We start from the raw sequence: 13,388 nt of genomic DNA on the forward strand, positions 1-13,388 counted from the left end.
CCTGTGAAAGCAAGACTTTCCCCAATCCAGTCATCATGTTCCTGACACCTAAAGTAAGGCCTTGAAATTTGTTTGTTAGCAAGTACACTGGATTTGTGTAACTGTGTGCCAGATAAAGTGTCTCTCAACACAGTGCTGGTGCAACTACATAGCTTCAAAGACCACTGCTTGGGAAGTGCTGCTCTACTGTCCCCCACCGCTAGAAGTCAAACTAGAAGCATTTCATATAGTCATCTAGGAAACTGGAATGTGCACACTACTTCAAGGAAAGAGGCAAAATAACACAGGATGAGATAGCAATGTGTTTACAAACCCAAGAGTGAGCCCAAAGGAATGGTGTTTGTTTGAATCTCACCTCACACCAGTGTAACTCTATCAAGTACAGCAATCTCTCTCATGACTTATGCAGAGGCTTAGGCAAACTCAGATTGGGCTCCCAAACCAGATTAATTCAGTATGCCTGAACATCATGTGTGCTGAGAATCTTTAACTCAAGATCCATATAGCTTTTACAAAAACACTGATGACCCATATATGTAGCTCAGTAAATGTCAGAATAACAAAGTAAAGGTGAGAAATCTGATTATTTCAGAGTAGTGAGCACCAAAGCAAAAGAACAGGAGCTTTCATTTCTCTAAATTGCTTTGAGTTTTTTTGCTTCAGCTGACACAATTTCATAGGTCCAACAAAAGTAAACTACCATTCATTTATTTTTAGGATTAATGCTGAAAACTTTTTAAAAACTTTTATATTTCTCCTTCTGGGGGGTTTGCATTCTCTAATGGTCCACAATGCTCTGAGCTGAGACTATTTTTATTTAACAGTCATTTGGCAGATTAAACTAGTACAGAAAATTATTTTGGTTCGGAAATATAACAGCTCTCACTGTCCAGTAATTTCGTTCATTCTTGAAAGAAGGAGGATGTGGAAAGGGAGAGTTTGTAAACTGAATTTACAGACCTTTTCTCCTTGCTTCCCTTTTGGAAATCCCATGAATTCCAGTATTCCAGTGGATGGTGGGGGACCTGGAGGACCAGGCAGCCCTACATCGCCCTGTTGACGAAGAGGAAGATATTAACATGGTCAGACCATGGTTGATATTCTATAGAACTGGCCTACAAATAAAAAAATAATCAGTCTAATTATATCTCATATATGTAAATCTGTGTGCCTGAATGCTGGCACAGGAGTTTGGTCATGGAAATCAAATGATCAGACTGAAATCAAAATGAACAAAATGCATCTGTATCCAAAGACTTGTGGATATGAAACATGGCAAGGGGGAAAAAAAAAAGCTCAGCTTTTGAATCAACAGGTAAACATTCCAGAAAAACTTTGGGGAGAAATATAAAAGAAAAGAAGGAACAATTAGAAATGTAGAATGCCTAGAACCAATTTTAATATCACCAGAATCAAGCCCCAAATTGAGAACCTTAGCAGCCTCATTACACCAGTGTAATTTTGCATGGAGACCTCATAGTAAGTTTTCTGTGAGGAAACACTAGAGTATTATTTCATGTTCTTTCCGTAACAGAACAAGTTTTACCTACTTTTTCTCCTTTCTCTCCTTGAAAGCCTAATCCCATGTTACCCTAGGAGAGAAAAAAAACAAGGATGAATGAATGATAAACCAGTAACAACAGCATCACTATTATCTAAGCCCACAGCACTGTTAAAAACCCAACAATCAGGTGCAAAAAGAAGATGGGAAAGGGAGGTACTTACTTTTGGACCTGGTGGCCCAGGGGGACCCACTGGACCCTAAATGTGAACAAGAGTGAGATTTTATTTCTTTTGCCTTAATTAGGATGCAAACAATTAAAGCAATGCTGGGATCTGCAGTGGTATGTGAACTTTTTTGCCTCCAAAGCAAAAGCAATACTCATGGTCTTAAGTCTTCCTATCTCTAATAGCATAGTCCTTTGGCACTGCCACTAATTAAGAGCAAACTTCAGCTTAAAATCAACAAGCATGTAGTTTGTTTTTACCTCTGCCCAGTGGAAACTCTTGCAGAATCTTGAAAAAACAACTCTTTAGCACAGTTCACAATAACAAAGGCTCCAAACATGCAGAGATCAGCCTATTCCCTCTAGCTCTGAGACAAGGCAGCACTCACAACAGCGTAACATAGTGTTTGCAGACAGCACTTGAGCTTTGCTGGAGCCTTCATTCATGATTGCTGCTCTAGATGCTCCAGAGAGAGGCATCTGCTCCTGTGATCAGACTAAACTATCCCAGATAGAGCAATCTGTTCTTGAAGTCAGCTGTGCTCAGTCCTTTCAGATGCACATGCACTTTTGCTCATTGTCATGACAAATACAGACAAGGAGGGTAAACTGCCAACAGTTTGAACTGTTCTACCAATAAGTGCAACAGTTGAGGTCTCCTACCTGCAAACCTGGTAATCCTATAGGGCCTGCAGAACCTATTGGACCTGGAAAACCTTTGGGGCCCTATAAGAACAACAGAGAACAAATACAGAATGTGTAGCATTTACCCCATCAAACCCCACCAAAGTGAGTCTCAGGAATCATTATGCAATATCCCTTAATTAAGCATGCCAATTTAAATACTGTAACAATCTATTTCATATTATTAGATGCAGTTTTTAAATCAAAGTTACAGGGTTCAGAGGTAGAAGGGAGCTTGATTTGAAAAAGGAGTAATGGAATAGACAATAGGAAAAATCTGACTTCCTCTACCATAACATTGATCCACTCATAGCATACCAAAACTGGAATTGCTCACACTATTGGTATCACACATGTAAATCCACATCCCACTAATGTGAAAACTGTCCTTGAGAACCAGTACACAAAAATGTACCTACTTAATATTCGTTAAAGTCAGAATTTCCCAAATTTAGTAACTTACAGCAATTCCATCCAGTCCAGGAAGACCATTTTCTCCCTAAAAATTATAAACGTTGAGTAAAATTACACAACATTATTGCAACAAACTATAAGGAACATCAAGTTTTCTCTAAACAGAAATATTCGCTGTTAGCTAATATTAGATCAAGTGTAAATGGGAAAATATTTTTTAACCAGTGCTTCCATATTTGAATTGGGTAACAGAGAGCTTCAAAAACTCTGGAGAAATTAAAACCATTTTATTTACATGCAAAAAGAGAAAGTAAAGTGCCATAAAAAAAAGCATAATTGTAAAAACACTGGGAAATACAGTACAAAAACGTTAATTATAAGACCATATAAAATATGCAAAAGCATATAATTATCATATAAAATTATCTGTATTTCCCATAAATACAGAAGTAAATAAAGACCTATTTAACTTTTACCAACTAGTGTATATAATGTGGGTAGAATTTTAGAAGACTTTCTAATTCTGACCAACAGTGTCAGTGTCTTATACGATGGAGTAAATTTCTTAATATTCGCAACATTTAATGAAGCACCTAGTTGCTAAAGATTGTTGATTTATTCCAAACTTAGTACTTCTGACAAAAATCAAAACCATAGTAGGGTGGTGAGTGTTTGTTTCATGGTAATGAAGAACCAAATCTTTTATATGAGAATATTCAAGGACCTATTCAAGAAAATAGTTTGCATTTTCTGTACAGGAAGCAAAATAAATTAAAACTACAGACTTGATAAGACCTTTCAGGGCAAGTGCCTTATTAAATAGGAGAATAAAGTCTTGACTTCATAGCCACAAACATGAAATACTACGAATGGAATATGATATTTATGTATGCAAACCAAGAATATGACTGATTGCTTACTAGTACCTTCCAGTACAAAAAACACTGGGAGGCACTTGGGATCTCACAGTCGAAATCTTAATGTGCACTGAGCAGTAACAGGATGTGCCATGTCCTAGCATCCCAGTATGGGATGAACAAGATCTCTGCAAAGACCAAGCAATTCCACGTTCTGACAGTATTCTGTGTTGTCATTAACAAAGTTATTATAAGGGCTTTTTCACAGCTCTGCATTCAGACATGCCCAGGACACCCATGGCTGACACCATGAGCAATCAAACCTGCAGTATCAGCCCTGCAGCCTATAGGACATCAAAGTGTTTCTTGTACTGCATTTTCTCCTATGTAATGACAAGTCTTACCTTCATTCCTTTAAGACTGCCTTGAGTAAAAACAGGTTCTCCTTTAAGTCCTTTTGGGCCAGGACGACCCTGATTTTTAAAAATAAACAAACAACAACAACAACAAAAGTAAAAAATAAATTTCTAGAAAAATACTGATTTAGTTTTGAAAGAATCTATATTCAGCACAATAAACAAGGCAAACTCCTAGCTCCAGCAAGGTGTATGCTGCTGGTATGGGGTTTTTTTTGCTTAACTTCAAAAATAACCACTTTTATAAAAGACTATAATTCCCCAAAGGATCTAACTAATCCTACTACCTTCACTTCCTCTACAGTCAATACCTCCACAGGCAATTCATCCTGAAAGGAAGGGGGAGAATTGCTCTCACGAGTACCACTCTCTGTAAGAGGGGACTCCAGATGAATAGATCAGACATGTAACTTTAAGGTACCCAATGCAGGCTAGATGAAACTCCAACCTGGTGGTAGAAAAGTGTTTTCAAAAGTAAAATACATACCCTGGAAAGGAAATCCTACTAACAATCAGTGAGTCTGAAGGTTCTGGCTATCTTAAGGCCTGAAGGAGGGCATCCAAAAGTTGATGCATAGAGTTGAACATGTCATAACATCCTTTCCTGAATCAGCATTCACTAACTTGAAATGCGTCAGGCAGAAGATGTTTGACATGTTCTTCTGAGCTAGCTTGAATACTGCCAGTGACTATAGTATAGCTGGTGTGGGAATACACTGAATTCAGAGGATCTTAACTTTATCCTCAGAATGGAGCTTCAATAAGAAAATTATACTGAGCTCTAACAATGCTAATAAATTTAGGGTTATTAGCATTCTTCTTAAGTACTTGGCAGTTAATTCTCCAACAATGTGACATAAAGAAAATAGTGGCTTAGTGATTACAGAACACCATATCTGAGCTGGGACATACGGGCAGTCCAGGTAGGCCAGGAAACCCATCTGATCCAGAAATGCCAGGACTCCCAACAGTACCATTGCAGCCATCGAGGCCAGGCAAACCTCTAGGTCCAGATTGCCCAGGGTGACCCTGTGTAAAGGGAAAAAGAGAGAATGACTGACAGGATCCATTGTTTTATTAGTAATACTGTTGTCCCCAGAAAGCTGTATCTTCCTTCCCAAAGGGCAACACAAACAAAAAAAAATGCACAACTAACTCCCAGCCAAGTTCAGTGTATGGCAGAGTGCAACAGAACTAGCAGCTCCTTCAGCCAGCACTGTTTGTCCTTCCTAAAGCTTAAATCCTAGAACATTGACTGCATTCATCTGATTACCTTTTTCTCCAAGGGATAATTTTCTGAAGTACATAACTTGTGCATGAGTAGGTCCCAAAAGGGCAATACTCATCCCACAGCAGCCTGAAACATATGGCATGTAACACAGTGTCAAACAGCACGCAAGTGTGCACCTGACACCAGGAATGGAACTTACTCATGTGAAAACAAGGGCAGAGTCAGACTCAACAATACTGAGCATTTATAATTCCAATCTGATTAAAGTTTCACTGACTTCTCTTCCTCTCCAGCGTGGATTCTTTCTTTTAATAGATCAACAGATGTTTAAGCTCTAGCATCAGGCCGTTCAAACAAACCAGCTTTTATTGTTATATTAAACTTAAGACCTTAGGCAAAGCAACTGGGAAAAAGACCCAATTAAACTAACACTATTTTTCAAAAAGTATTTGTAATGGTCAATTATTAATCAAGCAGAACAGAATACAATTGTACCTAATTACGATTTCATACCTCTTATGCCCTATGAATTTGACTGGAGTTTAGTCAGCATGGTACTGGTGCAAAGGAGAACAAAGTTTGAGACTTTAGTTACTTTTTCTTCAGTGTCATAGGGGTATGTGAGGGCAGAATGCAGAAAGGCAGAACTGTCTGTCACATTGCCAGGTTTCAAGCAGCTCCTTACTCTAAACCCCTTTTCAAACAAATGAGTCCTGTGGCACTCAGCATTTTGAGGCAGGATGAAAGATTAAACTCATAGAGATAGTATCAGTAACTTGACAGTTCTCTCACTCTCTTCTGTACACGGTGATCTTGACTCATCCCAAAAGTACTTTTGTTTGATCCCAAAGATTCATCCTTAAGATATGGCACTAAACATGCTATGACTCACATTAGGAAAGCAAAAAAATAAACATGGATAAAATGGAGATAAAGCAGAACATTAACAATCCTTCATGCCTGACACTTAAACCAAAGCACATGTGCACGGCTAAAGGTCTTCCTAGCCCAAGCCAATAGCATATGCTCTGACCAAACTCAATGAGAATTTTGCAGTAATGTAAAGCCTTTTATCTAATGATCTTTAAATCATTGAAAAAATATGCGAATGCTATAATCTTCATTTTATGGATGGGAAGCTGGGGGTACACAGTAGGAGTGTGACTTTCCCAAGGATGCAGAGCAACTGAGGCCATAGTTATGTAAATACTTACAGATCACTGATCTCAGCTGCTGCCAGGAGGGCTATTGCACACTCCTGCTTACTCACACCTACCTCCTCCCTATGCTGGCATAAGCATAGCCAGAATAGGTGAGTCACAGCAGGTAACAAACACAGCAGGGAAACAACTGTTCTGTTTCTTAAGGGAGCTAATTTTCAGTCCAATGAAGTCCTTGGTCCAGCTTATTTGGCAATTGCATTGAGATTTGTATCAACATAATGGAGAGAGCTCAGATCTGCTTTCTGTCAGTCAATAAGGTACAAACTGAATGAATGTCAAGTGTGTCTCAACTACAGGATGAAGGCAGCTCACCCAGACAAGTATAAATTTGAGATTTAGCAAGGCACGGAATGAAGTCATCCCAAAGCATTAGCATCAGACACCAGTGCATTAATAGTGCCAGTTGCTCTGATGATTAAAGTTGGTTTGTCAAAATACCCACATGTGATGTGCAAGCAGGGACTTGCCAGGCCCTGGTAAAGTGACAGGAATAGGTTGAAGCACCAATTTATTGCCACTTACATTCATCTCTTAGAAATTATTTAATTTGGTTCCCAAAACTGGAACAAATCAGTGGCAACCCACTCTCCTCCGTCCATGCAGGATGTCATAGCCAAGAGTATCAAGTCTCTGACAGGGCAGGCTGTGACTGCAGAGGGAGGCCACAGCAGTCAGTGTCTACCAGGTCTTTCACTTTGTTTATAGCATCAACAAAACCAGAAGCTATGTGGGACAAGTGCACATGTATCTGGTTACAGCATAAGGTGACCAGCTGCAAGGTTTAGCGAAGCTGAACAGCCAACATCTGCCCCTCAGAGTGAGACAACAGGGAGCCAAGCTGCTAAGGTTTTAGTGCTGGCCAAGAGCCAGCCCGTGGCAAGCAGCTGGCTGGTGGCCTCATGTCCTGGGAAATGCTTTGGGTGAGATCTTACTCTTGGACCAACATAGCCTGTAAAGCAGCCCAAAGGATTTTGGTATCCTCTTAATATGTGAGAATGGCTCACAGAGAGAGGACAAAGTATGCTGACCACAGTGATTTCTTACGTGTGTTAAATAAATCCGTGCCCCTGTCACTTAATCCCGTGGCATCTAAGCCTGTGGTTCTGAGCCAAAACATGACACAGACTGACACACAGGCACACACAGACACATGCTGTCTCTTTTGCTTTAGGGAAAAAAATGCACAGGGTTTCCTACTTTCTAGCTAATCGGCTATCAGAGTTCATAATGTTGTAAGTACCTTACCTTACTGAACACCCACGACTGACTTCCTTGATAGTTATAAAGTCCTGCCTTAATTGAACCTTTTACCCAGGGATTTAAAATACTGATTTAAAGAGCTACCTTGACCTGAAAAAATGGTGATTAATAGTTTCACTGCCCTCACTTACTCTAATTCCTGTTTTGGCAGATGTGTCAATTCAACATAAGCACATCAAAAGACTAAGGCAGGAGGTTTTCATAGGCTTCACTCAGACATGTCAGGGTGACTAGGTTACAGATCTAACTTAAAACACAGGCTGGAGAGACCACTTGTGCTCCCTGTTCTCACAAAAGGAGATATTCCCTGTGAAACAGATAAGGAAACTTGAACTGGTTATCTAGGCCCTCACTTTATCTGACTCTTGGCTTGCACACTAACACTGTGATTCCCAGGGGCCTCTTTTCTAAATCAAACAGCACAAAGACAATCCCAACAGGAGAGCTCAACAAATAGTTAAACCCAGAGAAATAAATGCAATTAAGGGTGAATACAAAACTAATTGGATAAACAGTTTCAGGACTGCTACAGCAAAGTGGCCTTTTTACGGCCATCACCAAGAGTGTGCATTTCCTCTAGGAGAGTCACAAAACTTTGCCTCTTCACGTAGCTCTAGTTTTAATGGTACAGACAAGGGCTCGTTTGTCATCAAAATATTTCTTCCTTCTAGAACTCCTTGGACAGTTCATGAAAAGCTGCATACATCTCCCAGCTCCAGTTCCAGCCTTTGTCAGAGGTGTCCTTGAATCTTGTCCTATATGAAAAAATAAACTTCCAGAGTAGGGCTAAGGATTTGAAAGTTTCTTCTACAGCGTGACATGAAAGTCTAGCAATAAACACATGTAGCTGCTGTATTTACTAGGTTAGAGGGATTAGTCAGGCCAGCTGCAACAACATGATTTACTTGCCACCAGCATTCTCCAAGGGAACTCTGTGGAATATCACTTCCCTTAAAGTCAATAGTGGGATACCCCTCTGAATAACAGCCTTGCAGTCCTTTGGCCATGATTAAGCCATACCTGCCCACGCTAACATACCTGCATACAACAAAGAACCTCTCTTCATATTTAGATGTTAATTCTTGTGCAGAGATAGCAATATATGTTTACTTCTCTCTCTCATCTAACAACACACACGAGCTCTCTCCTTTGCTCTGCATTTCACACATCTGTATAATGTGCATATTTTCATATACCCTTTACAACAAACCTCAGCTACTCCCTACCCTGAAATGCAATGGCCAAAGTAAAAATATTTTCTCAAGCAGTGATGGTTGCTATTTTCACCCTATGATGGAAGTATTTATCTCAGTGGCTAGGATGTAAACAGTATGAACTAGTTTCCCCCCTGCCTCTTTTTCTGCCCTGGAGTTGTGGCACAGAAGAGCTGCAGTGTTGAGCACTTTGCTGTTCATGAACAGCAAAATCTGCCCCTTCCCCATCACACACCTGCAGAATACTGTAAAGCAGACAGAGTGGATCTGCACATGCTGGAGATTCTGAATCCACTCATGTGCCACCTCTACTCTCTCCTTGGAATGCCTGTTGCTGCCAACTACCTGGCAATAGCTGTTGCTGTGTCTCTGCCTCCACTCATTGTTGGGAATCCCCCTTCTCCAGAGGCTCATCTGAAAAAATAGCCTGAGAACAGCACGTTCCCACAGTGTGTTCAATTAAATTAAGTATTATGGGAACAGCTTGTTCTCTTCAGACCTAGAGAGTTGGCTGGTGGTAAAAGAAAAAAAATATCAGCAAGGGAGTAGAGCAGGAGAGAAAACAGGCAAGGATGAGCAGAGGGGGAGTGAAGGACAAGGGCCAGGAAGGAACTGGAATCAAGCTCATTTACAGGGCCAACTGTGCATTTTTAGCCAATCTATCACAATTCAGTTTTTGATAGGGAGTAAGAAAACACAGCTCAACTGTTGGAGCTCCTGGCCGGCTGAGAAAACAGGGAAGATGAAAAAGAGTATGAGTATAGTCTGAAGGCACAGTGTTACAGAGGAGGGAAAAATTTCATCAAGAAAGTAAAAACAATTCTAATATCAGAAGGAGAAAGCAGGATGAGCTCAACAGTGTAAAAAGAACAAGGAATTTTGAGGCAACTTCTAAACCTGGCCCCGTTAAAATTCCCCTAAGGTAAAGTAAGACATCTTTGCAAAAATCACTGGGAAAAACTAAAGAAAAGCTGGCCAAAATGCTCTAGGCACATAAGTTTTTGTAAACAACTGTCACTCAAATGTTAAAGTTCTAAAGAATGAAAGAAATGAAAAATTCCTGATGGTCAGGGAAAGTAGCTACCTACCTCTATCACCTGACCTAAACCAGAACTAGAACTTAGTGGAGAGTAAGGATTCTGTGGAGGGCCTCAGCTCTCATCACTGTTCAGACATCTAAAAATGGTCTGAAGCACAGCTGATCATGCTTGTTTGACTCTCTGAGGTCTCTTTCAATTCTATAAGTCTATGATTTTATGATACAGTGTTTTCTAGACATAGTGCTGAGGAAACATGCTGCTGAGGGAACATGGCGCTGAAAGAAAAGCTTATCAATGACTCTCAGCCTCACTCCCTGATATGTATCAACTTCCTATGATCCTATAATAGGATCCAAACCTCTTACAGATTAGCATGGATCACCAGGCAGACTAGCAAATGGGTATTTTCCTCCAAAGAGAAGCAAGCAATTGCAAGACACACAGTGCATGTGCCAGGACAGTCTAACTGTGCTTTTGGTTGTGACCAAAGTTTGTATTTACATATGCAAACTTACTGGGATCCCGTTGATGCCTTGAAATCCTGGAACTCCCATTGGACCCTGAAGAAAAAGAGTACACATTATATTTTGCTTCCATCAGCCTGTATATTCAGTTACCTGTCAGACATTTTTCATGCCAACACTTTTGGTCTCGGACTTTAGCTTTCAAAACCAAAAGGAGGAAACTATCTCATGCAGAGTCTCTCTGACCTCAGGTCAGTGAAGATAGGAACTGAGCATCTGAGCTTGACTGGATGCCAAATGAGTGTTTCAGGAATGTTTTAATCAGGCAATTTAAAGTAAAAATATAATCCCTTACTGCACATCTGGGGAAAACAAGATGCCAAGAAAATCAACAATCTGGTATAAGCTTAACTCTCAGTGCCATACTTGATTTTCCAAGACTTATGTGGCTTTTGGTCTATACTTGGATAGGACCCTCCCAAGACATGCAGACCACAGTATTAACTTCAGACCATCACTGCTCGCACTGCTATTATTTACCATAATTTGTTGGTTTTACTGCTGTACCCTGGATAGTAGCAAAACAGTGTAAGCAGAATATCCAGCCTAAGTTGCTATTGCTTTGGAAAGGTAAAGTATATCGCTTCCACAGGGGATAAAGAGAGAATCTTATGGCATGCCAAATTCAGTGGATAGAAACAGAAGTTTCTGGAGTCAATGAGGGACTTTTTTCAGGGCAAGGAAAACAGTTTCAGTCATTAAAGGCCAGTTCCTATCCTGAGTTTCTGTGTCTCGCAAAATCTGGGTTTAATGATTTCAGTGTCAACTGCTAGAATTATGACAATGCTATCACTCATATTGGCACTCAGTCCTCGTTTTGAATCCTCTCTTGCCTTTCAGGTGAATTCAACACTGATGCAATGCCTTTAATTGTAATCTTTTTCAGTTTACTTAGTTCTTTGTCTTATGAGAAAGGGTGACTAGAACCCAAACATGCTGACTAATATTAAATGAGCAGGGGGTGTATCTGCAGCATACGAACACACCAAGTTTCCATCTATCTAGCTCATCTCTCACTAGTTGGGCAAACAACCTCTGCTCAGCAGGTCCTGGTACCTAAACTACATGCCTTATTTGCACACATGACCTGAGCACTTTGCATCAAACAGACTGGCAAGATGCTCTGAGATAGTCCCAGGATGCAAGTCTGTCCTCATGTCCCAGACATCCTTCAGATTTTGGAAATCAGGCCTAGCTCCAAACTCATTTGATGCTTTCTTCCTAAGAAGAGACAGCAGAAGAGATCCTAAGAACACTGAGACATTGCCATGTTTGCCTTTCTGCCCATTTATTGACATCTACACTTTATGGGCTACTCCATTTAACATGGCATAGTTTATAATATCCTTTCTGTTAGAAATAACTTTGCATCTGCAAAACTGAATTGCAGGTCTCATTTAGTATCCATTTCCTTTTTTTTTTTTCTAGATACCAACTCAGGATCTTCTACACAGGAAACAGCTAAGGGTCTCTCTGAACACAGTGTGAATAACACCCATGTATCCCTGGACATGTGAAGTGAAAGACCACTTGCAACAGCAGCACTTGTTTGGCTATGGTTCATCTACCAGGATGGCTACAGTGTTCAGCAGCTTTAGGATCTGTATTATCATTCAAAAATAAATATAGATAAAACCCTAAAGATACTATCAAAATGCTGTTGTGTTCTTACCCCTGGAAAGACAGTACAAGATTATCTTTATTCACTAAAAAATATGTATGAGGCCATAGATCTATTGTAGGGACAGAAAAGTCACCATTAAGCCTACCTTGTCACCTTTCTGTCCAGCTGGTCCAGGGGGGCCCACTGCTCCTCTCTCACCTTTTGCTCCTGGCAAACCTTCTGGGCCAGTAAATCCAGGTGCTCCTATTGGTCCTTGAAGTCCAATTGGACCTGGTCGACCCTATCACACAATAAAAATAAATCAATGCACCATATTCACAAACTCATTTGTAATTACTCTTTATAACTCAACTTTTAATACAATTTGCTACCTCTGAAGGTCATTAGGACATCCTAAAGTTTTTCCCTGTACATACTCAGATAAAGAGTTTTTAGAAGTTATTTCAGGAAAGTCACAGAATCATAGAATAGAATAACAGAATATCCTGATTTGGAAGGGACCTGCAAAGTCCAACTCCTGATCCTGCACAGGACAGTACCAAGAACCACATCATGTGCCTGAGAGTGTTGTCCAAATGCGTCTTCAACTCTCTCAGGCTTGGTGCTGTGACCACTGCCCTGAGGAGCTGTTCCAGTGCCCAAACATCCTCTGAGTGAGAAACTTTTTCCTAGTCTCTAACCTAAACCTCCCCTGACACAGCTTCATGCTATTTCCTTGGGTCCTGTCATTGGTCACCAAAGAGAAGAGATCAGTACCTGTCCCTCCACTTTCCCTCATGAGGAAGTCGTATACTGATATGAGGTCTCCCCTCAGTCTCTTCTTCTCCAGGCTGAACAAGCCAAGTGACCTCAGCTGCTCCTCACATGACTTCCCCCCCAAGGCCTTCACCAGGGCTAACTTCATAGCTCTCCTTCGGATGCTCTAATAGCTTAATATCCTTCTTACTTGATGGCGTCCAAAACTGCACCCAGCACTTGAGGTGAGGTTGCACCAGCACAGAGTGGGACAGTCACCTCCCTTGACTGGCTGGTGATGTTGTGCAAAATTATTAATGCTGGAAAACCCCTCCAAGATCATAAAATCCAACCTTTGACCGAATACCACCACGCCGACTAAACCACTTTGCCAAGTGCCATGTCTACTCATTGTCTGAACACTTCTAGGGATGGTGAC

General features: G+C 40.6%; 1 protein-coding gene across 1 annotated transcript in view; it reads right to left on the reverse strand.

Annotated features, from left to right (window-relative positions):
- Positions 1-12,494, reverse strand: part of COL4A6 (collagen, type IV, alpha 6) — a gene marked incomplete at its 5' end in the record, with an annotated part of 41,672 nt that extends 29,178 nt beyond the window's left edge. The window contains 9 exon segments of the mRNA XM_009070172.1: positions 961-1,053; positions 1,551-1,592; positions 1,726-1,761; positions 2,391-2,453; positions 2,875-2,910; positions 4,087-4,155; positions 5,011-5,127; positions 10,582-10,626; positions 12,360-12,494. Coding sequence (XP_009068420.1) covers positions 961-1,053; positions 1,551-1,592; positions 1,726-1,761; positions 2,391-2,453; positions 2,875-2,910; positions 4,087-4,155; positions 5,011-5,127; positions 10,582-10,626; positions 12,360-12,494 — 636 coding nt within the window.
- Positions 12,495-13,388: the final 894 nt, after the last annotated feature.

The sequence above is a fragment of the Acanthisitta chloris genome, unplaced genomic scaffold (genome assembly GCF_000695815.1).
Source record: "Acanthisitta chloris isolate BGI_N310 unplaced genomic scaffold, ASM69581v1 scaffold20202, whole genome shotgun sequence".
In the NCBI taxonomy this organism is placed as follows: domain Eukaryota; kingdom Metazoa; phylum Chordata; class Aves; order Passeriformes; family Acanthisittidae; genus Acanthisitta; species Acanthisitta chloris.